Below are 27,822 nucleotides of genomic sequence, written 5' to 3' on the forward strand. Positions count from 1 at the left end.
ATTCTTCCATTGCCCCAGCTCCTCTTTCCAAGTCAACTTAGTTCTCAGTCCTTATTTTCTTCAATCATCTCCAAACCTCAAGTTTCTAACTTTACATCTCTAATTTGAATTATTCATCCCCATGCTATTTTTTTTAAAGTTAGATATACAATGTTTTCACTTAAAATCTAGGACAAGTCTTCTCAAATACACTGCTATCACTTCACATCTAGTGTTTAGTCGTATTTACTTTCTCTTTCTACCCCTAAACTGACACATATTCTTCATTATAGCAATACCTTATATCCTCTCACAGCTAAAATACTTCATATTTTCCTTTTTCTTCTTATTTACCACTGTATTCTATAATATTTTTTCCTTCAGAATACCTCTTGGTCCTCATCCTTTTTCCTATATTTTAATCTCCAATTTCAGACTTCTTTTCTCATTTTAAGTTTACTATAACAGCTTCCTAACTGCTCTCTCTGTTCTTTAGCCTTTTCTCTCTCTGGTACAGTGGTTCTCAAACTTTAATGTCCATAATAGTCACCTGGAAATGACTGATAGTACTTACGATGATTAATTTCATGTGTCAGTCTGGTTAGGGTATGTTTGGTCAAGCAAGCACAGGCCTGATTGCTATTGTAAGGGTATTTTCATGGATTAAAATCATTAGTCAGTTGATTACATCTACATTGAATCAACAAAGGAGACTGCCCTGAACAATGAGATGAGTTTCCTCATCTAATCTGTTGGAGGTCTGAAGGGAGATACAAGGATTTCAGCAGACAGAAAAATTTTTTATCTGTTTTACCTAAGCAACTTCTAGAGAATTCAAGGTCACCATCAAATTTCCAATTTGTGGCTTGCCCTAGAGTTCAGACTTGCCAATTCCCACTGTCTAATAAGCCAATTCCTGTAGTAAATCTGGTTCTGCTTTTTTGGAGAACCCTGACTAGTACACTATTCTTTAAGTGTCTCTTGCATTATTTCTCCAACCAGATTATAGGTCATCAAGGGGAGAGATTAATCATGGTTTCTATTTCCCCCTCAGTATATAGCAAAATACTAGGCACATAACATATTCCATAGGTATTTTACAACTTCAAGGCTATTGTTCATTTCTTTTCCAAAAACATTAAAAATGCTATCTAACAAATAATTTCTGAAAGACATATCTTAGAATTAAAGTAAAAAGTTGTCAGATGCCTCAAAAAGAAAAGCATAACTCATTGTATTTACTCCAAGAGATGTCTCTTCATACTTCTACTTCAACCATGTATGAGGGAAAATATATACAGAGAAGTCATCAGTCACAGAAGGGCATCCTATCTGAAGATCCCTGGCCAAGCTTTCCAAACACATCAACAAAGCAAAATATCATTTATACCAAAGACTCTACCTAAAAACACTTAATCAGAAATGATATAAGCTTTGTGCTTAGGAGGTTGGAGCTGTAAATAAGCACACTCAGAGGGCAGTCAACCTTCTTATCCAGTATGAGAAAATAAAGCTGCTATTCCCCAGTAATAAGAACCTCTCACAGGAAGGTAACTCTGATGTAGTACTATCTCTGCCTTAGGATTCATATTTTGTGACTTGTTTTAAGTCTTCCTGCATAAGAAAAAGTTAAAATTTTTGTCATTTAAATAAAGAACCTAAAAGGGCTGTTGTACTCTTATGAATTATATTTGTAATCTTATAGCTAAAAGTTTCACACAGAAATGTTATCTTTAGCTTGAATGGAAAAAGGTTTTGAGTTACACAGATTAATTTTTTTTCTTTGAGGTACTGAAACCAGGCGATTGAACTGGGGACCTTGTATGTGGGAACCACTGAACCACATCAGCTCCCCTGAGTTGGTGTTACCCCTTCGTTTCCTTGTTTTTTTGTTTTTAGGAGGCACTGAAACGAAAGTGGGACTTCCCATGTAGGAAGCAGGTGCTCAACCACTTGAGCCACATCTATTCCCACACATTAATTTTATAGTGATTATTCTCCCACAGGAAATATGACTCATATGGATCGTGGACATAATGAAGAGAAAAGCAACTATATGTAATAAAAGAAAATGGGAATTAAGGAGTAACATTGCAGTATAGCAGAAAGAACACCAGACTGAGAATCAAAAGATGTTGATTCTAGTCATGGCTTTGTTACTTACTAATCAAGTGATCTTGGGCACCTATCATTTTAGTTTCCTAATCTGTAAAATCAGAGGACTGGGCTATCTGAAAGCCAAGATCCTTTCCATCCCTGCAATTACATATATTTATATACACGTTTTTACATTATTTCTGTGTCACAGTATTTTTCATATTTAACTGATATGAAATTCTAAGCTTCTAAGGCACTGTCCCACATGGTGCATGGTACAGCTCTGGGTCATTGAATGATGATTAACAAATTCCTATGACTTAAATCATCATCTACAGATCACATTTTAAAAGGTGAAATGAATATTTACTATGTCCACACTCATCATTTGCCATGTACTTCAGTAGGGGGGAAATTCATCCTATGCCAGAATACTAATGAAATATTACTTTGCAGGCTTCTTATTACTTTGCAGGCTTCTTAAAATATCACCTTCCTTCCCTCTTTCAGGAATACCTATGATTCACTGATAATCTCTCTCATCACTGGATGTCACTTTTGTGCTAAAAGAATTCAACCCAAACCAACCTCAATAATTAGAATCTGATCCCTAAAACTTGGACAGAAAAGTTTATTTGTGAAAGATAAAGTCAGTTTTTATAATTTAATCTAAATACGACTTCAGATGCTCCTAGGCTTCAAACACTGCAAGGAAGCATTAGTAGGATTTCTGAAATAATTTCCAGTCATAAAAAAAAAATTCATTGAACTCACATCAATAGTCACAAACTGCCTAGTACTTACATGGACAGAAAGGAAGAAAGAACCATGCACAAGAAATAAAACCTACAAAACTATCAAGTGTTTATATTTCCCATTTAGTAAATGCTTTTTAAAAATATCATTGGTATATAATTTCAATCATTATAGGAAGAGTAAAATAGTATTCAGAAACCAACAAAATAGGAAAGTAATGACTTTTACACTACTCATATTTTCACTTCAACTATCAGACACATTTGGCAGTTTTATGAATTCCAAATTCAGAATATGTGAGTGATATTCAGCTATCTTCTCTTATGCAAATGTTAATCTTTCCAATAAACATACAGACCATTAAGATATTGGTATCTATGCCTAGAAGCACCTTTCTTTCAACTCAGATCTTCTCACCTCCTCACAACCAATAACACTACTAAGGGAACTTTACAAATGGGGCATATCAAAATTATTTATGAGCTACCATACTCCTCCATAAAGCAAATCCTATAAAAGTAATTGCTGAATCACTGCCACAGTGAGTCACGGTTACTGAAGGGATCATGATCATGCTACATTCCTTGGGTTTGTTGAGGCAGAAAAAAAATAGTAAAAATAGTGACTTAGATTAATCTTCTGGCTACATTATTTCTATCATGCATTGGACTGTTTCCAAGAAAACAAAGTTTTTAAGTTCTGGGGAAAGTATGCTTACAAAGGTGAAACTTATAAGGAATCACAGTTATGGTAACTATCACGGTTGATTCAGAAGCTGTGGGGAGTCCTTGTTCTTCTTGCTGGGGCAAGGAAAAAAAAATGCTCCTGTATTTCTAAGTTGGAAAAAAGCATTTTAACCAGCAAAATAATGTTGCAGATATTAATTAGGCATAGTTGAAAGAGGGCTAATCATACTGTGCTTTAGGTAAAGGAGTTAAATAAGGCTTGCATGGGCTGAAAAACACTCTGTGGGAAAAGGCATGCTGGCTCTGAACAGACTTATAAACACAATTTAGAAATAAACCTGTTGAGCAGTTTGGATTTTCCCAATTTATCTCCACAAGGTTGACAGCAAAATGTCATGTTTAAATACCAAATTAAACATACCACTAAAATTTGTTTTAATTATACATTTTATTCTTATATAAAATATGTAATTATGTTTTACTCTATAGAAATCACTTTAATAACAACCACTTGCCTTTTTCTGGGCAACTGCAGCTCGCTGCAGTTTCTCTTTAGCCTGATTATATTTTTCTTCTCTGTCTGTGATACGTTCATGAAGCTTATGCTTTTCTTCCAACCACTGTACCTGTTTCTCTTCCAATGTCCTGCCAGAAGAATATATGTGAAACATGGAAGTTAACACACACTCTTAGGATGAAACAGATATTATCACAAGTACAACCAAACTTACTACCTGCCTGACCCCATTCTTAATTATCCAACTGCAGGCACTTTTGCATGGCCACATACTTGCTAATATTATCATTTCTGAGCACTTCCTATGAGCTAGGCACTGTGCTTAGAACAGTAGGTGTGCTACATCATTTAGTCTTCACATAACATTTTTGAGTTAGATACTTTTATCATCTGCACTTTACAGGTGAGGAAACTGAGGCTTAGAGCAGTTAACTAACTCTTACAGATACAAGCCTAGTTAATGGCAGGGCAAAGACCATGTCTGAATTATGATAATCACCAACCTGTAAAAATTTGGCCTATTAAAGTTGGTTAATAGGCCTGGTATCAAGTATTAATGTGGTTTGTTTCAGATAAGAGTAAATTCATATAAATGATAATTTTAAGGTAATGTAACAACTTATAAATGTTTAAAATTCTGCATACTTTATATGATTTTTAATAATTTTACTGTAGGCAGTACAAATGAGAATAACAAACCTTGAGAAGTCAGATTTCTTGCCTAAGTCACTCAGACTTTAGTGTCTTAGCTGGAACTAAAATCACATTCTATTGACCCCTATTCTGGCTATTTTCTTCTATATAATCCTATGAATAAAATTCAGAAACCAGTGATGAATTACTTAAATTTCTAGCTCCCCTATCATTAGAATTCTTATGCAAATTCCAATCAAATACTTGAGGATTCCAAGATACAAAATTATACTTTTTGCAAAATTTAAGCAAAATTAGTTGGAGCCTGTTGGAATGACACAGTATATTATATACAAATATTCTGTTTACTTGTTTGTTTTAAAAAATTCAATCCCATACATAAAACTATATATGAGCCTTAAATCAAGGGGGGAAAAACAGAAAAAAAGTTTTATATGGAAAGGTAGGCTTCAGAAGAACACATCTGAAAAAAATAATGTTTTATAAATGAAAATCTTAAAATAGCAACATGCTCGAAAGACGAAGCAAATACAAAATGGTAATTTTCTAATACATCCATACAAAAATTTTTAAAGAATGAAAGATCTTGAATATCACCAAAATGATCTATTAGTTTACTCTATATTTTTTTATTTTTATTTTTAAAGATGATTTAAATTACATAAATGTTTCATAAAAAATACAGGGGATTCCCATATACTGTCTATTATTAAAAATTTCAAGACCAAAATTATAACCAAACGAATGAGCTTTTCAAAAGGAAAGATCCAAGAAACTATCGTTCTAATTCCTGAAATTTTACACAACAAAAAATTTGTCCTCTGGCATTCAGAAGAATAGGTAAAAAATTTAAAGTAATAAATGTGTTGGTTTACTCAATGAATAGAAGATTTTCTTTGAGGGTTTTCAGAATACTGTGGTCAGACAAAATGCCCAAAATGCCCAAAACTTATGCTATAGAAATACAAAGTATATTATCTAATACCATTGTACACTGTCAAAGGGTATTTGTAACTACTCCCCAAACATATTTAATAAGGGAATCCTCACTAAAGAACTATATATAATACAGCTGAAAGAAGAAATAGTTTATACATAAAAAAAGAGAAACTCTACTTTTCAACTTCTAGTTGTGTTTTTTCGGCTTGGCTTTTGAAATTTCGGCATTCCTGTTTTAGCCTCTCCACCATTTCCTTCAGCATTTGGTTTGAATTCAGCAAATCATTCTCTGACTGTGCAAGTGAAGTCACTTGGATCTGCAAACTACCAATTTGCTTTAAAAAGAAGAAAGAAGAGAAACATAAGACCATAAACAAATGTAATAAGTGATAAGGTATGAGGGACATAGAAGATCCTAAGCATTGTGCCTCACAACGCACCACCCAAATGGTACTCCCTTAAAAATACCCTTAAGTAAAATAATAAACTGCCACAAACAGGATTATTCCCTAAATAATCAGGGGCTATTACAAACAATCTCTCTCAATTTGCCACTAATCCTCTCTCTTCTTTCCAAAATAAGCAGGACAAAAGAGGTACTGGGAGTGGGGAGAAGAGTTACTAGGAGGAGGGCAGGGAGGTGAGAAAAGAAAATCTGACTATTAGACTGAGTGTCCGTCTGATGTCTCCTAGCCTCCTAGGAAAGAAGAGACTTTAAGAGCAGGCCAGCTGGGAAAGCTGTTAAGGAAATCCTCTTCTCTCACTCCTACGTATCCTTTGATCAGCAAGCCCTCCAGAAGTTCTACTCTGTGAGCAGTCAGGAATCATTACGAATATTGAAAGGATCACTCTCACATTGTCTTTAAGATATTTACAAGCATTCTATATGTCTAGGATTGGGCAGAAGAAAATTTTTCTGAGAAATTCAATGATGCCAGGATTCCCTGGCCTTTAGAACTACATAGCAAACCATGTAATATCACTCAGGCTTTTTTTCCAACCTAATTTACGTTTATCTGGATACACTTTTTTTCTTAAGAGAAGTAGGCTAATTATCTAGTTACAGAAAGGCTAGAAAGATCCACATTCTTTTTAAGTTATTCTGAAGAATTTCATTTGGGACAGTTTCACCTACTCCCCCCCAAGCCATATAACAATTAATTACAAATATTAAATCTAAACAGCTTACTGAACAAGCAAGCTTCAAAGAGCTTAATACCGCTCCATATCCAGAAAACTCAATGTCAATGATACCAGATAACTTCAGAGTGTCAAACATTATGCTCTCCCAGTTAAGACTTGGAATTCATAACTGCATATGCAAAGCAGTACCAGCTAGTGTGTAAATATAAACCTAAAAATTACTTTATAATTTAAAGAGAAAAGTATTTTAAACAAAATAAATACATAAAATTCAGAAAACTATACTATCCTTTGCTCAATCTTATATAAATCTTCTTTCCTGAAACCAAATAACTTTAAGTAAAATACGAGTTTCTTTCCAAAAATACAGCTCTTCAACATCACAGGCATAAAACAAGAAACATCTCATGGAATAAGAAATATAAAGTAACAAGTTAATCACACAAGTAACTTAAAACCTAGATGATCTTTCCAATTTAAAAAATTCAAAATACCAAAATACTGTCCTTTAAACTATAATTTTTAAAAATTATTCATAGATCCCAGCATATAAATATTTAAGAAAAGAGAAACAACAGGTAGCAAAAGCAGCTTACCAAACTATAGCTTAAAAAGGTTTTTAACATTTTATCTTTACAAATCATTCTCAATACTGTATCATTGTGAGGATTAGATTTTCAGAACACAGATATGCAAAATTCGAAGATACAAAATAGATCTTTAAAGAAACATGTAAAAAAAATAAAAGCAAAATGTCTGCTAAAATCATACCTGTTTCAGTTCAGAATTTTCATTTTTTTCTTTTTCTGCATTTTCCATATTTACAAATTGTTGTTGAAGTTTTAACCTATAAAAGTCAACACAATTAAAGGCATTATTAAGAATCCCCAGTTTAATTCACTGAATTAAACAGTCATTTTACTGACAGCTTACCTATACCAGGTACAATGCTATGCAATATGGCAGCTACAATGATAAAAATTCGGACTTCAAGCAATCAGGTTGTACTCATATATAACTAAACTGAAACATAAACTACTGGTTTTGCTATATGAAAATCTACAAACAATGCGCATACAAAAGATGAGAAACCAAGTTGGTCTAAGGGGCAAAACAATACTGCATGGAGATAAAAATCTGATAGGTAGGATTTTGACAATCATAGGCAACAAGCATAACAAACAGCCATGGTAAAAAAGAGCAGAATGTGTTGCTAAGGCATCAGAAATGTTTATGGATGTCATTAACTTGGTGCTTTTAGGTTACTGAGTTAATAAAAGTGTCTTTCTACAAAATCATGAAGATGCAAATAGGGAACACTGTAGGACCCAGCTCAGGTCCAAAGCTAAAAAAAAGTTCGGCCTCAAAAAAATCCTCCCTCAGGTCAGGAATTTAGATATACTTGGTAAATTAATAAGAAAGAAGACCCAGCTATGTAGAAATAAAGAAAAAAATAATGCCCTACATACAAAAAGTGGCACCACAGAAACCAATGGTAAAGGATATCTGGATATCACTACAACATGAAAGGAATAAGAACGCCATCATGTTGACTATAAGGGGTGATATACAAGACATTCTTTGGTTCTCTTTGCTGAAGCAGTGCTGGGTTAGAATCCACAAATGGTAAGATTTTTTTAAAAAGAGAAAATGAGTCAATGATTTAAGGACATTACAGTTAAGATGCGAAAGGATAACAGAATTTAACAAATAAAATTAACTTTAATAGAGTTCAGATTATCAGGTTTAGGAATAATTACAATGATTTTAAATCCCAATAACAAAAGAGTTTAAAAAAAAGTAGATATTGTTTCTAAAGACAGGGCTGTGTATTTAGGAGTAAAGTATAGCATCTCTTGATTAAAAGGTTTATTTAAGATGTGTCAAATCAAGTCTTAAGAAAATAAGTCTTGGGAAAACTGTGGGAAGATGGAATAGTAGGAAGCTACAGGAATCAGTCCCTCTACCAAACTATGACCTGGCAGGAACTATCTGAATCAACTATTTTGGACTCTGGAGTGTAGTGGAACACTATGTAGCATCCAAGGGAGAGCTGGAGGAAGAGGCTATTAAACTGAGGTAAGTATCAGTGAATTTCACCCTTTGTGCAGTGGCTATCATCCCCCAACCACCAGTCACATGGCAGGCAGCAGCAGAGACTGCAGGTCAGGCTCCAAGTACAGCTTACTAGTGCCAGGATGGGTTATGACAACCTAGTCCCCCCAAAATCCAAAGGAGTGAGATCTGATCACTGACTACTGCTTTGGATTAGCTACTTCAGATTGCTGGGAGGCAAGCTCTGAAGGCAGCCATTGTTCCAAACCCCCTCAGCAGAAAGTGACAGAGGAATCTTAAGAAACAGTACCTATGTTTTTTTCTTTCCTCTAGTCACTTTTCATTCCCTATGTAGGAACAAAATAGTTCAGAAAAATCACTGTTGATGGCTCTAGACCTCAACAACAACATTGAAACAAAACAAAGCAAAAAAACCCCAGTAATCCCAGAGGAATGAAAGAACTCGATTTCCAGAGTAACCAACAGCATAAAACTCAATGTCCAGTTCTCAACAAAAAAATGTTAACACAGACAAAAAAACAACAACAACAGGAAAGCATGGCCCATTCACCAGGAAAAAAATAATTTGAGAGAAACTATCCTTGAGGAAACTCATAAATTGGAACTATTAATCAAAGACTTTAAATCAATTTTTTGAAATATATTCAATGAGCTAAAGGAATCCATATACAAAGAACTAAAGGAAATTAGGAAAAGTTTGTCTGAACAAAATAAAGATAGAAAATTTTTAAAAAGGAATGAAATAAATTCTGAAGCTGCAAAGTACAGTAGTTGAAATGAAAAGCTCTTTAGATGAATTTAACAACAGATGTGAACAGGCAGAAGAAAGGATTGATGAACTTGAAGATAATAGAAATTATCCAATGTGAGGAGCCTAAAAGACCTATGGGACACATTAAGTATATCAACACACACATCACTGGAGTGCCAGGAAGACAAAAGAGAAAGAGGCAGAAAAAATATTTATAGAAATAATGACCCAAGCTTCCCAAATCTGATGAAAGACGTGAATATACATGTTCAAGAAACTCAATGAACTTCAAGCCAAATAGACTCTAAGAGAGTTACACCAAGATACATTACAGAGAAATTGTCAAAATCCAAAGACAAAGAAAGAATTTTGAAAGCAGCAAGAAAAAAACGACTTGTCACAGGAAAGGAATCCCCGATAAGGTTATCAGTGTATTTCTCGTAAGAAACCATGGAGACCAGAACAGTGGGATGGTATATTTAAAATCCTTAAAGAAAAAAGAAATGTCAACCAAGAATTCTATATCCTGAAAAATTATCTTTGGAAAATGAAGGAGAAATTAAGACATTTATGGATAAACAAAAGCTGAAAGAGTTCATTACCAGAACATATGCCCTTGAAGAAATGCTAAAGGAAGTCTTTCAGGTTAAAATAAAAAGTCAACAGACCACAACTCAAGGCAATAAGAAGAAATAAAGATCACCAGTAAAGGTAGCTACTATAAATATAAAATCTTACATTACTGTACTTTTGATTTGTAACTGCTCCTTCCCAATCTAAATAACATAACATGCAATTGTGTAACATAAATCTCTGGCACATAGTGTATGAAGATGCAATCTGACACAAAAAACAATTTAAAAGGGGAGGGAAGAATATATAGAAGTAGCAAGGTTATATACTACTAAAACTAGGTTGGTAGCAGTTGAACTAGGTTATTATTAGTTAAAGATGTATTTGCAATTACAAGGTAACCACTAAAAAAATAACTAAAACACACAAAGAAAAGGGAAGAAGGGAACCAAAATGACACTATAAAAAAACACAACTAAATATTTTAAAAGGCAGTGATGGAGTAACTAAAGAACAAAAAACATACAAGACATATGGAAAACAAATAGCTAAATGGCAGAAGAAAATTCTTTCTTCTCAGTTATTACCTTAAATGTCAATGGATTAAACTTCCTTATTGAAAGTTAGAGACTGGCAGAGTGTATGAAAACTCATGATCCATCTATACACTGTCATTAAGAGACTCACTTTAGATACAAAAACACAATTGTTAAAGCAAAAGAGGGAGAAATATATTCCTTGTAGCCAGTAATCAAAAGAGAGCCAGAGTGGCTATATAAATGCCAGGCAAAATAGACTTTAAGTCAAAACAAGATTATAAGAGACAAAGAAGGGTATTATATTTTAATTTTAGGTTCAATCCTGCAAGAACATATAACAATTGTAAACATATACAGCACCTCACAACAGAGTCCAAAAATATTGGAGCATAAATTGACAGAATGAACAAATAGATAGTTCTACAATAATAGTTGGAAATTTCAGTACAACAGTTTCAATAGTTGATAGAATATCTAAGCAGAATATCAATAAGGATATAGAGGACTTGAATACTATTAACCAGTTAGACCTAGAGAATTTATATATAGAACACTCCAACAACAGCAGAATACATATTCTTCTCAAGTACACAAGGCACATTTTCCAGGACAGATCACATATCAACTCTTAATAAATTTAAAAATATTGAAATATTTAAGTGCTGTCTCAGACCATGATGGAATAAAGCTACAAACAAATAACAGAAGGAAAACAGGAAACTTCACAAATATGTGGAAATTAAGCAGCACACTATTATATAACCATTGGGTCAAAGAAATAATCACAAGGGAAATGACAAAATTTTTTGAGATGACTGAAATAAAAATTGTAACATTAAAAAGACTTGTTGGATGCAGTGAAAGCAGTGCTCAGAGGGAAATTTATAGCTCTAAATGACTACATTAAAAAAGAAGGGGGAAGCAGATTTGGTCAACTGATAGAGTGTCTGCCTACCACATAGGAGGTCCAGGGTTCACACCCAGGGCCTCCTGACCCATGTGGTGAGCTGGTCCACGCGCAGTGCTGATGCACGCAAGGAGGGCTATGCCACACGGGGGTGTCGCCCACATAAGGGAGCCCCACACACAAGGAGTGCGCCCCTCAAGGAGAGCCGCCCTGTGTGAAAAAAGGGCAGCCTGCCCAGGAGCGGTGTCACACATCAATAGCTGACACAGCAAGATGATGCAACAACAAAAATAGAGACACAGATTCCCAGTGCCGCTGACAAGAATGCAAGCAGACAAAGAACACACAGTGAATGGACACAGAGAGAAGACAATGGGGGGGGCGGGGGCGGGGAAGGGGAGAGAAATAAATAAAAATAAATCTTAAAAAAAAAAAAGAGAAGAGTAGATGCAGCTTAGTGGTCAAGCACCTGCTTCATATGTATGAGGTCATGGGTTCAATCCCCAGTACTTCCTTAAAAAAAAAAAAGAAGAGGAAAGTTCATAAATCAATAATCTAACATCACACCTAAAGGAACTAAAACAAGAGCAAATTAAACACAAATTTAATAGAAGGAAATAATAAAGATTAGAGCCCAGATAAATGACATAGAGAATAGAAAAACATGGGAGACTCAACAAAATCAAAAGTTGTTTTTTTGAAAAGAACAGTAAAATTGACAAATTGTTAGCCAGACTGACAAAGAAAAAGAGAGAGAGGACATAAATAACTAAAATCAGGAATGAAAGTGTAGACATTACCACCAAACTTATAGAAATAAAAAGGATTTTAAGAAGGTACTATGTATATGCCAACAAATTAGAAAACCTAGATGAAATGGACAAATTCCTAGAAACATACAAATTACCTAATCTGATGCAAGAAAGCGAAACAAACAACAGACATATAATATGTAAAAACAATTGAATCAGTAATCAAAACTCTCCTAACAAATAAAGTCCAGAACCAGATGGTTTCACTGCTTAGTTCTACCAAATATTTAAAGATTTAACACCAATCCTCAAACTCTTACAAAAATAGAAAAGAAGGGATTAGTTCCTAACTCATCCTATGAAGCATTACTGATACCAAAGCTAGATTAAGACAGCACAAGAAAAGACAATTACAGACCAATATCCCTTATGAACATAGATGCAAAAATCCACAACAAAATATTGGCAAACCAAATCCAACAGTATATTAAAAGGATTATACAACATGACCAAATGGGATTTATTCTAGGACTGCACTGATGGTTCAATATAAGAAAATTATTTTAATATACCACATTGATAGAATGAAGGGAAAAAACACACATGATCATCTCAATTAATACAGAAAAGGCATTTAACAAAATGCAACATCCTTTCTTGATAAAAACATGAAACTAGGAATAGAAGGGAACTCTCTCAACATGATAAAGGTCATTTATGAAAAACCCACAGCATGTATGATATTCAAGGTGAAAGAATGAAAGCTTTCCTCATAAAAGTAGGAACAAGACAAGGATGCTCACTGTCACCATTGTTAATGTACATTGTACAGGAAGTTCTAGCCAAAGCAATCAGGCAAGAGAAAGAAAGGCATCCAAAATGGAAAGGAATAAGTCAAATTAGTCCCATTTGCAGATGACATAATCCTATATACAAAAAATTCCAAAGAATCTATAGGAAAGTTACTAGAACTAAAAATGAACTCAATAAAGTTGCAAGATACAAAATAAACGTGCCTAAGTCTAGTGGGTTCCTATTCACCAGTAATGAACAATCTGAAAAGGAAATCAAGAAAACAATTCCATTTACAATATCATCTAAAAGAATATAATACATAGGAATAGGAAGAAACTTAACCAAGTAGGTGAAAGACCTATACAATGAAAATTATAAAATATTGCTGAAAGATATTAAAGACCTAAATAAATAGAAATACCAAGTTCACGACTTAGTACTTTTAAGACATCCATACTCCCTAATGTGATCTACAAACTTAATGTAATCCTTATCAAAATTCCAGCAGTCTTTTTTGCAGAAATGGAAAATCTGATCTTGAAATTCATATGGAATTATAAGGGGCCCTGAATAGCCAAAACAATCTTGAAAAAGAACAAAGTTAGAGGGCCCGAACTTCCTTCAAAGCTACAAAACTGCTGTGATGATGCACATATAGGTCAGTGGAATAGAATTGTGGGTCAAGGGTTAAATCCACACATCTGTGCCAGTTGAGTTTTAACAAGAGAACCAAATCCATTCAATAGGAAAAAGAATATTCTCTTCAACAAATGGTACTGGGACAACATGTAAAAGAATGAATGTGGACCCCTACCTCTCACCATACACAAATCTTAATTCAAAATGGATCAATGACCTAAATATAATACTACAGAATATAGGGAAAAAGCTTCAGGACCTTGTAGTAGGCAAATGGATTTTTAGACTTTACACCAAAGCACAAGCATTACAATAAAAAGTAGGTAAAATGGACTTCATCAAAATTTAAAAACTTTTGTGCATCAAAGGACATTATCAAGAAAGTAAAAAGACAACCTATAGAATGGGACAAAACATTTATAACCCATATCTGATAAGGGCTTAATATCCAGAATATATAAATAACACATATAACTAAAGAACTTTTAAAAAACCCAATTAGAAAATGGGCCAGTACTCTGAGTAGACATTTTTCCAAACAAGATATTCAGATGGCCAATAGTATATAAGAAGATGTTTAATATCATTGACCATTAGAGAAATGCAAATTAAAATATAATGATATATACCATTTCACACTTACTAGGATGGCTATTAAAAAAAACTGAAGGTTAAGTGTTGGTGAAAATGTAAAGAGAAATAGGAACCCTCTTACAGTATAAGAGCATCCACTGTGGAAAACAGTTTTATCAGTGTATTAGTTTCCTAGGCTGCTCAAGCAAATATCATGAAATGGTTCAGTTTTTCTAAGTGGAAATTTATTCGTTCATAGTTTGAGGTGGGAAAAAGTCCAAATTAAGGCATCATCAAGGTGATGGTTTCTCCTCGAAGACTGTGGCATTCTGGACCTGGCTGCTGGCAATTCTTGGCTCCTCTGTCACATGGCAAGATACATGGAGGCATCTTCTGGTCTCTCCCTTCTCTACTGAGTTCTACTGATGTAGCTGCTTGTTTCCTGTGTTTTTCTCTCTGTCACAATTTTACTCCACTTATAACTGGCTCTAGAAATAGGATTAAGACCCATTCTGATTGAGGTGGGCCACATCTTAACTAAAGTATCCTCAACAAAAGGTCCTACCTACAATGGGTTCACATGCACAGGAATGGATTAGATTTAAGAACATGTTTTTCTGAGATACATACAACTTTAAACCATCACAGGTACCTCAGAAAATTAAAATTACTATAGAACCCAGAAATTCTACTACTAAATTATATACCCAAAAGAATTCTGGCAGGTATTTGTATTCAATAATCATCGCACCATTATTCACAATAGCCAAAAGGTGGAAGCAACCCAAATATCCAATAAGATATGAATGAATAAACAAAATGTGGTATATCCATGCCATGACTATTATTATTCAGCCATAAAAAGAAGTGACATGGCAGTACATGCTACACCATGCATGAAGTTTGAACATCATGTTGAATGAAATAAGCAAGACAAAAAATATTATGATTTCTCTCACATGAAATCCTTAATAAGAAAATTCATAGAGACAGCAAGCAGAATAGTCATTACAAGGGTTGATGGGAGGGGGAATGGGGAGTTACTGCTTAATGAATATGAGTTTGGATTTAATGTTTGGTGAAAACAGCCTGGAAATAGTGTGTCAAAGTTACAGTTATTATCAATACACTTTTGTCAAAGAATTGCTCAATTAAAATGATTAAGTGATTTTGTAATATATTTTTTACTACAATTAAAAATAAATTATTAAAAAAGAAAATAAGTCTTATAATAAAAGTATAAAGTACAGAAGAATGTGTAATTTTCATTAGGGGATCAGGAAAGACAACATTGCAGAGACAAAACCTGAGCTGAGCCTTGAAGGCAAAATAAGGTCTGAGGTAGAAAAATTAAAGAAAAAGGTCAAGAAGAGGATAATTGGTAAAGAAAGATCACAAGAGGAAACAATGGAGTTGGAATCAAATGAAGTGAAGAGAGAAAGGATATTTTCACTAAGATAGAAAAGAAGGAGAGAATAGTTGAAGATACAGAAATCTAACAGGGAAATTGAAAGAAATCATATCCAGCAGTCTTCACTCAGACAAGGGAGAGCAGAGCTGAAGAGAAGATAAATAGTTTCTAAGCTGAATAGGAGGCACAAGAGCCAGGTTAATAGACTGGAAGAAAAAAGAGAATTCAAAGCTACCAGTTTCAATAGATTCAGTGAAGGGGAGTAGATGAGAGAAAGAAAAGATATTTATCTCTTTGAAGTTATTGGTTCTAGAGGATGACAAGCTCCAAGTTATAGTCAGGCATATGGGCTGCTGAAATGCAATCCAGATAAAGAATTGCCAGAGTGAAGATACATGAACTATTAAGGTGTTCAATGGTTCAACAATATAGATGCCATAGTCACTAAGAATGATAACGAGAGACAGAGAAAAGTTGAGCCAGATGTCAAAATTCTTGGTGACCACTGAGGAATATCCTGTAGGTCAGGAACTGACTAGGAAAAAAACATAAGAATATGATGGATACAATGAATATCAGAGGAAAAACCATTTTAACCCACAAATGCTGATTTCTCCCTTTTAACCCCAAGTTACAAGAGGGAGAAAGGAAGAATAACTTCTATTTAATAGGGCTGCAAAGGCATATATACCATCAGAAGAAAATCAGGTTTCAGCGAGAGGATGTTTTTTTTAAAACAAGTTGAGATTCCAAAAAACTTATTGGCAATGGAATAGGGACTCCAGAGGCTACAGTGGAAGTAGTTAAAAGGAGAGCTTTAATGGGTAGACAGTGGAGAGAAATCAGGTGAAGAATGAGTAAGTTGGGCAATGGAAAAACTATCACAAGTAGTTTACATTTTAAAAGTAATGATGGAAATAAAAGTAGTAGAAACATTATGTAGGCCAGAGGGTCAACATATAACAGAGAACACAGCTACAGAAGAGTTTAAATGGAAACTGGAAGAACTGGAAGACTGGGCTTGTCCCAGTTCCCTTAAAAGTATGGGTACCAAACTGTGATGATTACGGCCTAGGTTTTCTGTGATAGACAGCTAGCACACGTCATTTCAACATTCAACAAATATTTACTAAGTGCCTACAAATGGTGAGTCCAGTTGTAACTGTTACAGATATAGGAGTGACACAGACAGAATCTCTACTCTCAAGGAGCTTCCAGCCAGCAGCACTGATAGAATTTTCTTCAATGATGGAAATGTTCTATAATCTGCCCCATCCAATACGATATCTTAGCTACATGTGGCTACTGAGCATTTGAAATGTGGTTAGGGAAGTGAACTTGGCCCAATGGATAGGGCATCCACCTACCACATGGGAGGTCCGTGGTTCAAACCCCGGGCCTTCTTGACCCGTGTGGAGCTGGTCCATGCGCTGATGTGCGCAAGGAGTGCCGTGCCATGCAGGGGTGTGTCCCCCGCACAAAGAGTGCGCCCCATAAGGAGAGCCGCCCAGTGGGAAAGAAAGTGCAGCCTGCCCAAGAATGGCGCAGCACACATGGAGAGCTGACACAAGATGACGCAACAAAAAGAAACACAGATTCCCAGTGCTGCTCCTAAGGATAGAAGTGGTCACAGAAGAACAGACAGCAAATGGACAGAGAGAGCAGACAACCGAGGGGGGGGGGGGGGAGGAGATAAATAAATAAATAAATCATTAAAAAAAAAAAAGAAATGTGGTTAGTGTGATCAAGGAACTGAATTTTTAGTTTCTTTAATATTTTAATTAATTTAAATTGGACATATGGGCTAGTAATACCACACTGGGCAGCACAGGCTTCATTTGATGTCAGTCTCCTTTATCAAGGCAAAGCAATAGATAGAGAAAGTAAGATAAGTTGTATTTGTTAATTCTCTATTCCCAAGGACTCCTAGAATAAGTCTCCTGGAGAATGATAGTAGCCTCCTTAGGCTAACTTGTTGAAAGCAAAGTTCTTGCTTAGTGTGCATTGAAAATGAACTTTAGCCATTATTAGCAAAAAGGGACTGTACTGGAAGGACAAAAGAATTCCTCAATGAATCACTAGAGAATTAGAAAACCAGAACCCAGGCTAAAATAACTGACAGGAATCCATGCCTCTGATTCCTTGCCACACATTCTTCTATCACTTACCTTGCAGTTTCAATTTTGGAAGAGAACTTGTCCAGTTGGTGAAGTATCAGTCTCCTGTTTCCTACAGGATGATACACAATAGATAATTCTTCTCAAGATGGGATGTAAATAGAAGGGAGGATATATTAAATGATAGAAAGTTTAAAAAAGAAAAAAGCAAATATCTACTATAGGCAACAAAAAAGCCCAAATTGAAGAAATCAAAATGATGAAATCAAAATGTTCATAAAAAGCTTAAGAAAAAATTAGGAAGCTTTCCAAGCAGAAAATACAGCTCTGGCTTTGGTGTTATTAACCAAGAGAACTACCAAGCTTTAAGCCATGCCAAAGATAAATTGAGGAGTATTTCCTACAGGATATTTTAATGACCAATTTCCCTTTCCCTTAGATAGTTACTGCTGTTACCTCCTCAGCACCTGTTTCTCCTCCTACTTCTAATAATAAAATGTACATCCCTCCTCCTCACCTCCCCCCTCTCAAAGAAGCAGGCATACAACCTGGGTTGAGTCAGAATGTCTCATTCCCCTAGTCACAGTGATAGACCCTGAAATGGGCATGAGTTAGGTAGGCCAAAATTCTGGAGATTTTTCTAATTTGAGTAGGCAAGTAAGAACTCTGTCTTCTTGGGTCTCCATCTCCACATATAGACTCGGCCTCAGAGAGAAAGCAGGTGGAGAGAAGTAGACCCAGAAGAAAGAAAGAAGAAAAAGAAGGGAGGAGGGAGAGAAAAGGCAGGAGGAAGCCGCTCTCATCTGACCACATTTGAGTTCCTAGATCCAGGCACCAATGAAACTAGCACAAATGCTGTCCAATCCACAATTGATTTTTGCTTGAGCTAGTTTGAGTTGAGTTACTATTATAACTACAAAGGTACTGACTGTATAGCTTACTATATTTAAGCTCCTGTGATTTTTACATATGTTTAATTTACAAATACTTTTACGAAGTATTAAGTCTAAATGTGAGTGAGGCAGGTTCTTTGAAATGTAAAATAGTTTTGGGAAAATAATTTTACTACTCTTGGCACTATGACAGGCTAGTGGTGAAGATATCACTTTAATGAATACAAAAGACTGATAACGTAATTAATAATTTTAAAGCATCTGCCAAAGCAGTGATTAACCCTACTTATCACAGATATTGTCGTTTGTATATAAACAGATGTCTGCTTTATATGATTTACACTTTTCATTTCCTTGGCAAGTTTCTTTTCTCTATAGGTAGTCATTTCCTCACAAATCTCAAATTCTAAAAAAGACAAGTTGCAGTTATGATTATTTTACTGGATGATCAAAATTGATGTAGCTGGACTTACAGACCATCACAACAATAGACCTTTAAAAAATAAGTCATGAAAATATTGGGAATTGCTCCTTTTGCAATATTTTATATTGGATATTTTGTTCTTATTAAAAATAAGTTGGGGTCAATTACACATTATAAACAATCTGGAGACACAGAAGAGGAACCTAAGAAAAATGATCAAAGTGGCTAATAGAATAGAAAATGATTTATATTAAAGGAATTAAAGCTGTTTTATATAGCAAAACAAAAATCCAAGGGCTAAGATTGTTTTTGTCTTCAAGTAATGACAGAATGCTGAACATTTTATCCTTTTGGAGAAAGAAGCCCAAACCAGCATAAATGAATTTAAATTGAAACAGAATAGATTTCAACTGGCTAAACTGTGGGACCATAGTAGGATAAAACATTGGAATGATTGGAGTGGGACTCCTAGAGAGGATCTCCTCTTTTCTGGAGATTTTCAAGGACAGATAAAAAACTACCTGTCAGGAAGCAGATGTGGCTCAATCAGCTGGGTGCCCCACTACCATATAGGAGGTCCTCGGTTCGGGTCCCCGTGTCTCTTAAAGAAGATGAGCAGAGGCCACACATGCCACAGTGAGCTAGAAGCTGCACCTGCCACCATGAGCTAGACACCTAAATGAGCAGATGCCACAAGCCAGCAGACACTACAGCTGGCGGGGAGCAAATGTGGCTTGCGCCACTGGGCACTTGCCTCCCACGTGTGAGGTCCCAGGTTCGGTTCCTGGGTCTCCTGGAGAAGGAGAGCAAACAATGAGCCGACAGACGAGAGAACCACCTGGGGGGTGGGGAGGATAAATTAAAAATAAGCAAATAAATAAATCTTTAAAAAAAAAAAAGCCAAAATAAAAAAAAGAACACTACCTGTCAAATTAAAAAACATATCAAAACAAACAACAATAAAAACCCAATCAAACAACAAAAACTACCTGTCCAGAATAGTTCAGAAATGTTCAGACCTAAAAGTAAAAAACTGGACAAGATTGGCTCTCAAAATCCATTACAAATTTTTAATTCTAGAACAGTAGCCACTAGTAATATAAATTAATAGCTCATAAAACCTGACATACCTAAATAATACATATACCCCTAGCTGAAACATCTTTTCTGAATAATGGAGATTAAGCAACTTGTCCCACAATACAACATACAGCTTAAAGAATAAAAGATTTTTAAAAGCCATTCAACCTCAATCTACAACATTAGAGAAAGTCACTAAGATTTTAGAATTCAAAAAGCAGATATAGGGGACTTCCAGATAGCTGAAAAAACAGCAGATACCTAGTTTTATGTCTACCCACACACTCTGCAAAAACGATATAGAAAAGCAAGAAGAAATAAAGCCACACTAAACAATGTCCTTAGCATAAATGAAAGACAGAAATGCCCAAACTTCAAAACAAATATAAGTAGAAAAAGAAAAGAAAACAAAACAAAACCCAAATCCCAGCAAGTGATTTCTCATGCAATCCTCTGCAGGATAACAAGGGCTACAATACGAATGGGCTGCATGTAAATGGGCTTATCTCACCCAATAAAATTTTTAAAAATCTTCTGTTTGGCTCACAAAGACAGACCCAACTATGTGCTGTATACAAGGCACATTTAAAAAAAACAACAAGATTCTAAAAGATGAAAAATAAGGGCTTGAACAAAACATGCCTGGCAAATGGAAACTATAAGAATAGTGATATCAGAAAATGTAGAATTCAAGCAAAAAAGTGAATTAAATGTGACAAAGAAAAGCACTTTTTAATGCTAAAAGCCATATTTCACTATATATAAATTATTAATATCTACATACCAAATAACACAGCAATCATCTTTATGAAGCAAAACTATAGGAAATGCAAGGCATCATAGACAGAAAAAACACACTAATAATAATGGGAGACTTTAATATATTACTTTTTGTACAAGACAGATTAAGTGGACAAAAAATAAGTATACAGAAGACCAAAGCCCATCATAGTTAATGAGGTAGAACTTATGGACGTACATATCAAACTATATAACTCTTAAATTGAGCAGTTTCTTCTTGAGTGGTTAGTTAACACTCACAAAAATTGATAATATAGCAAGGACTAAGGCTGAGTGGTGGCCTCGTAAAAAATTTAAGGAGACACTTCCTGGCAAGCAGATGCAAATGCAGGACTAGCACATAACAGAGAGTGTCTCCTTCAATTTTGCACCTTGAGTGCAAACTTGCCTCATCTTAGTCCTGGACTTGATATGTTAGGTCACAAAGAACATATCAGCAGGGAAGCAGATATGGCTAAACTGACAGAGCATCTGCCTACCATACTGGAGGTACAGGGTTTTAGACAGGGCCTCCTGGCCATGTGGTGAGCTGGCCCATGCGCAGTGCTGCTGCGTGCAAAGGAGTGCTGTGGGCGGCGGACTTTGGCCCAGTGGTTAGGGTGTCCGTCTACCACATGGGAGGAACCGTCCACATGGGAGGTCCACGGTTCAAGTCCTGGGCCTCCTTGACCCATGTGGAGCTGGCCCATGCGCAGTGCTGATGCGCGCAAGGAATGCCCTGCCAAACAGGGGTGTCCCCCGCGTAGGGGAGCCCCACGCGCAAGGAGTGCGCCCCGTAAGGAGAGCCACCCAGCGTGAAAGAAAGTGCAGCCTGCCCAGGAATGGTGCCGCACACAGAGAACTGACACAGCAAGATGACACAACAAAAAGAAACACAGATTCCCATGCCACTGACAACAGAAGCGGACAAAGAAGACACAGCAAATAGACACAGAGAACAGACAACCGGGGTGGGGAAGGGGAGAGAAATAAAAAATAAATCTTTAAAAAAAGTACATATCAGCAAGTTCTATAAAGTAGAAATCATACAATACACACTGTGATTACAATGCAATAAAACTAGAAATTATTACCAAAATGGCCTTTCTACCTGGAACTCAAAAAATCTTCTGACAACTCTTACATGAAAAAGAAAGCACAAATTGATAAAAGACAATTATTTTTTAAAATAGTAATAAAAACAGTACATATCAGTATCAAGGGGACTTCCAGGAAGACGGCATTGGAGTAGGTAGCCAGGGCTTATTAACTCTCTTACAAAAACAATGGAGGAAGGGCAAAAAGGTGTCTGAAGGACCTGCTTAGAGGGCTGCAGACCAGGACAGTGCTGCACATCCTCCAGGAGGGCAAGGGACAGAGAGAAAAAGAAGGTAAAAAGAAAACCAGGAGTTACTAGTCCTGATGACTGGGAATGGCATCCATCCCCCACCCTCAAGACAAACAGCCTGGATAAAACCCATGGCTCATTGTGGCCAACTGAGAGGGGAACAGAAGCTGTCCTCTCTGGAAAGAGGGAGAATGCAGCGGGTGTGAAAGAGCAGTTTCTTTTTAGTGAGTTTGGCATGCAGAGCCTGATTTGAATCTTGGCTCTGGCCAGACCAGAATCACCAGCGTGGGGGTTAGAAAGAGACACCTCAATGGAAAGACTCACCAATGAGCGCCATCTGCTGGCTGGCCAAGAAACTGCAAGGGAAAAAATCACTTTCTGGAGTCTCTTGCCCAAGACCCCTTGGATTGGTTCTGTGGCCAATTAGTAAGTTCCTGGCTCTAGTTTGATAACTAAAGTGGGCCATTTTAAAGACTTGGGGTTAATTAAGCCAAAAATCAAAGAAGAGCTGTGGAAAAAAAAAGCATAAAAGACAACTAGACAAGAGAGAGAAATTGACCTTTATTGTAAATTCACTAACATATTCAGATACCTAGACATAAGGAAAAAATTACAGGCCAGGGAAGCGGTTGTGGCTCAATCAGTTGGGCTCCCGTCTACCATATGGGAGGCCCTTGGTTCACATCCTGGGGCCTCCTTACGAAAGCAAGCTTGCCCGCAAGCGCTGCGGAGTGCCGCCCAGCCCACAATCCATGGGCAGCCGCCTGGCCCACAAGCACTGCGGACAGCCAGGTCAGCAAGGTGGTGCAACAAAAAAGGGAGACAAAGCAAAAACACAGAAGAGCACACAGCAAATGGACACAGAGAGCAGAAAGCAAGCAAAAAGCCACAAGGGGGTGGGGATTAAAAGAAAAAATCACAGGCCATACTAAGAAACAGGAAGAGATGGCCCAGGCAAAGAAACAAACCAAAACTCCTGAAAAGACAGGATTTAGGACAACTAATCAATGATAATCACAGAAATTTCCCAAATCAATTGAAGGAAAATATGACTAAAGAGATAAAGGATTTTAAGAAAATACTGGGTGGGCATAAAAACAATTTAAAAGCTTGCAAAGAAAAGTAACAGAGGTTATGGTAAGGAAAGAAACAATGGATATGATTAAAAATACATTAGAGGGGTTTAAGTCAAGATGGTGGCAGAGTAAAGAGCTCCAAGAGTCAGCTTCTGCTACAGGGCAGCTAGTAATCACCCAGAGCTAGATCTAAAGCACCTGTTTGGGGGCCCCAGGAAAATCATCCTGCAAAATCCTCAAAAGGATGAAGGAGGAGACTGCCCACTTGCAGAGAAAATTCGTGAGTAGAGCCCTCCATGCCACAGAGGCCAGTGATGGTGGCACAAGCCACCCCAGGAGCTATTCCATGGCTGGAGTTAGAAACTTATTTCTTAAAACTTATTTCTTAAAATAAAATAAGAATTTTATTTCTTAAAAATTTCTTAAAAACAGTGTGGCACCGACTTCAGCTACTGGTTAGTAAATTCAGTGGGCTAAAGCATAATCCTAAGAACAGCTAAACTTTGAAACTATCAAAGTCAGAAAGAGGCCAGTAACTACCATTTTAACTCTGCCCCCACCATAAGGGGAAGGGGGCTGATTGAAAACCACAGTGCTGGTACGGACCGGCTTCTTTCCACCCAGATCAGATTGCAGCTCTAGCCTAACTCCCAGCCCCACCTCTGGCAGGGAGGAAGCTGGGGGGACCGGTACTACCTCCCTGGGAAACTACAAGCCACACCACAGAGGCCAGTGCCCATCCTATCCTACTCTAGTGGTACAAGCCACCTCAGGAGCTATTCTGTGGCTGGAATTAGAAGCTCCATTTTCCATAATCAGGGGAGGAAGAGAGACGATTGTCCACTGACTTCAGCTAGTGATTAGTCTTGGTTAGCTCAAGTATAATCCTTCAGTTTGAACCTGTCCAAGTTAGAAAGAGGCCCGTAGCCACGATTTTGACTCTGCCCCAGGCATGACGGAAAGCCAGGCTGACTGAAAATCACAGTGAAGTCTGGGAATGGCTTCTTTCCACCAAGATCAGGCTGCAGTCCTAACCTAGGCTCTAGCCCCACCTCTGGCAGGGAGGAAACTGGGATGACCAGCACCAGGCTCTCCAAGGCAATTGCAGGCACTTTTGGACTGCACAGACTGAATAATCAGATACCTGGGGTTGCATCCCCACACCCCAATAGGACAGGGGTTTCTTCAGCCTTTTCAGTTTTCAGCCGACATGAACTGTTTCGTTGAGTGCCTTCAAGTCCATCTCCACCTCTAGCCCCCATAGGATAGGAGGGGGCTGGTGTACCCTCCGCCTCTCAGGGCAACTGCAGGTGCTTCTGGCCTACACAAACTCGACTGTTGGGCACCCATGGCTCCAACCCTACCCCTAATATGATAACAGAGGGACTGTGTTTGCCCAGTCTCTCTGGGTAACTGAAGGTGTTTCTGGCCCACAAGGCCTGGACTGATGGATACTTGTGGGTCCACCCCACCCTGCAACAGGAAAGGAGAGGGCTGGTGTTTCTGAAGCCTTTTCAGGTAACGGCAGGCACTTTCGGCCTGCATGCTCTGGACTGTTGGGTGCCTCTGGATCTATCCCCACCCCCAATATGATAGGAGGGGTCTGGTATCTCCACAGCCTCTCCAGGCAACTGTGGATATTTTTGGACTACAGGGACTGAACTGTTGGGAGACTGTGGATTCACTCCCACCCCTTACAGGACAGGAGGGAACTGTTTTTTCTTCATCTTCTCTGGACAATGGCAAGTACTCTCGGCCTAAGGGACTGAACTGTTGGGCGCCCATGGATCAAACTACATCATTCAATAGGATAGGAGGGAGCTGGTGTTTCCTTAGCCTCTTGGGGCAACAGGATCTACTTTTGGCCTATAGGGACTGAACTGTTGTGCACTGGTGGTTCCATTCCCACCCCCAAAGGGGAGAAGGTACAGGACTCCCTCAGCCTCACAGGGCAACTACAGGTGTATTTGGCCCACAGGGGTTGTTAGGCACTCCAGAGGGTCCACCTCCACCCCTGGCAGGGAGGGGGAGCTGTTGCTATGATGATTTACCTGGGCAACTGTGATAATTTTGAACCCACATGGCACAGATTGCTGCCCATACCTGCAGCTCCAACCCTACCCCAGGTAGGGGGAAGAAGGGGTATGAAGCTTCATCAGTCTCTTCGGGCAACTACAGACAGTCTTGTCCTGCACAACCTGGATTACTACATAACTAGGTCCCCAACTCTGGCAGAGGAGAACATGGGAGAAGCTTCATCAATTCATGGGACAACGTGAGCAACTTCAGCCTCCATAGCTTGCAGTACCAACTACACCCTTGGTTCCTACTACACAACCAGCAAGAAAGAAAACCCTAAACTAAAGAGAGACATTGCACCCAGAATAAATAAATCTAGTAAGCCAGATGGTAAGACACCAACAAAAAATTATAATTCACACCAAGAAATAGGAAGATATGACCAGTTAAAAAAACAAGATAAGCCTCCAGGTAAAATAAAGGAGTTGAGACAACTAATCAGATGTTCAAACAAATCTCCTTAATAAATTCAGTGAGATGGCTAAAGAGATAAAAGATATTAAGAAGACACTAGATGAGCACAAAGAAGAATTTGAAGGCATAAATATAAAAATAACAGATTTTATGGGAATGAAAGGCATAATGAGGGAAATAAAAAACACACTGGGGGGCAAGATGGCATCTGATAAGTGCACCTCATAGTCTCTTCTGCAAAGAAGCAGCTGAATAGGGTCGGAGTCCTGCTGGACCGGACTGTTTCGAGTGCTTTGCAGGGCAGGAGGTGTCTGGACGTCGATTTGGTGAGAAAGTGACAGAAGATTCTTGCGAGAGGTAGAATTTTGAGTCTCCTACACAGAGGCCAGAGGTTGTGGGCGGGACCCTTCCCCCTAGGGCTGGCACCCCGGCTGCGGCGATCCCTGAAATCTTTGTTGTGCTGTGGTGTTCCCAAACCCCGTGTGAACCGAATGCGTGGTTCCCAGGTCTGTATCCCCTAAACCCTGGTAGCCTATGCTCCAGAGACTCACACACCTTGAGTCTACAGTATCACAGACTTCCCATTCCCGAATCCACCGTGCCCTGAGGTCTGTCTGAGATCCTTGATTATCCTAGCCCTCTGCGTTCTTTGTTGTTTTTCTTTTTTCTCTCCTTGAGCTTGGAGGAGTGTACCAGCTGACTTGGGGAGAGTCTGGGAAGAAATGAGAGGCGAATCTGCTGAGGAACCCCAATTTACCTAAACGTCCTGGGATAGGAAACTTGGTCTGGGAGAAGGTGGAGTCAGAAAATCAATTAGACCTCTCCTAGCACACCTAAAGGGGAGGGATTGTAGGAGATGCTATCCAAGCTTCCAATAGCATATTTGGGGTTTCTGGTGAGGTGTAGGTGCTCTCACACTGGAAATAAAGAGTCATAGTCTTCTGGGTTGAGTTGGTTCAACAAGGATCCACTTGAATCTCCTACCAGACCTCTCAGGCAGCTTTCCTGCTGCCCTGGGAGAGAGAGAAGTAAGGAAGGGAGAAAGGGGGAAGGTCGGATCCCTAAGCATTTTATTTAACTGCAAAGAGGATTCCTAGCTTGAAATGGTTCTTTTTTGTTGTTGTTGTGTTTGCGTTTGCTAATATTGCATTGTCTCCTGGTCTTTTCTTCCATTTTACCCCCCAAGGTCCTTTTTCTTTTTTTCTCTTTTTCTTTCTTATTTCCTCACCTTCCCCCCCCCCCCCCGCTTTTTTTCTCTTCTCTTTTCTCTCTTTTTCTTCTTTTTTATTTTTTTTTCTTTATATAATAGGTGCTGCAGGAAGCACTTCACATTTGCTGTGTTTCCTCATCCTCCATTTCCTCTTTTCCATGTGTATTGATTTTGGCCACCTACACTATCCTCTTTCCCCTACATCTTTCTATCCTCCATCATCTACTATTTCTCTTACATTCCACCTCCCTTTCTTTGGCCCCCAAATTGTCTGACTTTTTATTTCTAATACCTTTGTTCTGTTTTCTGTCTTTTATCCACTCTTCATATTATTGTCTTTCTTTTCTCTTTCCCTCTCTCATGAAAACACTGGCCTTTTAATTCATACTATATTCCTCCCCATATTCAGTTGACTGTCTCATTATAGGTACTCTACTTACTGCTATAACTCTACACAACTTATATGAGTCTAAGGATACCAACAGATTGAAAGTGAAAGGCTGGAAAAAGATATTTCACACATGCATTAAAAACAAACAAACAAAAAAAGTTGGCATAGTTATACTTATAGCAGATGATATAGACTTTAAAAGCAAAACCATTATTAGAGACAA

The 27,822-nt window shown here is 37.5% G+C and overlaps 1 protein-coding gene across 3 annotated transcripts in view; it reads right to left on the bottom strand.

The window, feature by feature from the left end:
* The window catches only part of CEP83 (centrosomal protein 83), a 196,780-nt gene that overhangs the window by 25,892 nt on the left and 143,066 nt on the right, over positions 1 to 27,822 (bottom strand). For all 3 annotated transcript variants that reach the window (XM_071219002.1, XM_004446726.5, XM_071219001.1), the window contains 3 exons: positions 7,543 to 7,618; positions 5,806 to 5,963; positions 4,034 to 4,163 (listed from right to left, as the gene is read on the bottom strand). In XM_071219002.1, the coding sequence (XP_071075103.1) occupies positions 4,034 to 4,163; positions 5,806 to 5,963; positions 7,543 to 7,618 (364 nt within the window). The remainder of the gene's footprint in view (positions 1 to 4,033; positions 4,164 to 5,805; positions 5,964 to 7,542; positions 7,619 to 27,822) is intronic.

This window comes from Dasypus novemcinctus, chromosome 12, assembly GCF_030445035.2.
Source record: "Dasypus novemcinctus isolate mDasNov1 chromosome 12, mDasNov1.1.hap2, whole genome shotgun sequence".
NCBI classification, from domain to species: Eukaryota; Metazoa; Chordata; class Mammalia; order Cingulata; family Dasypodidae; genus Dasypus; species Dasypus novemcinctus.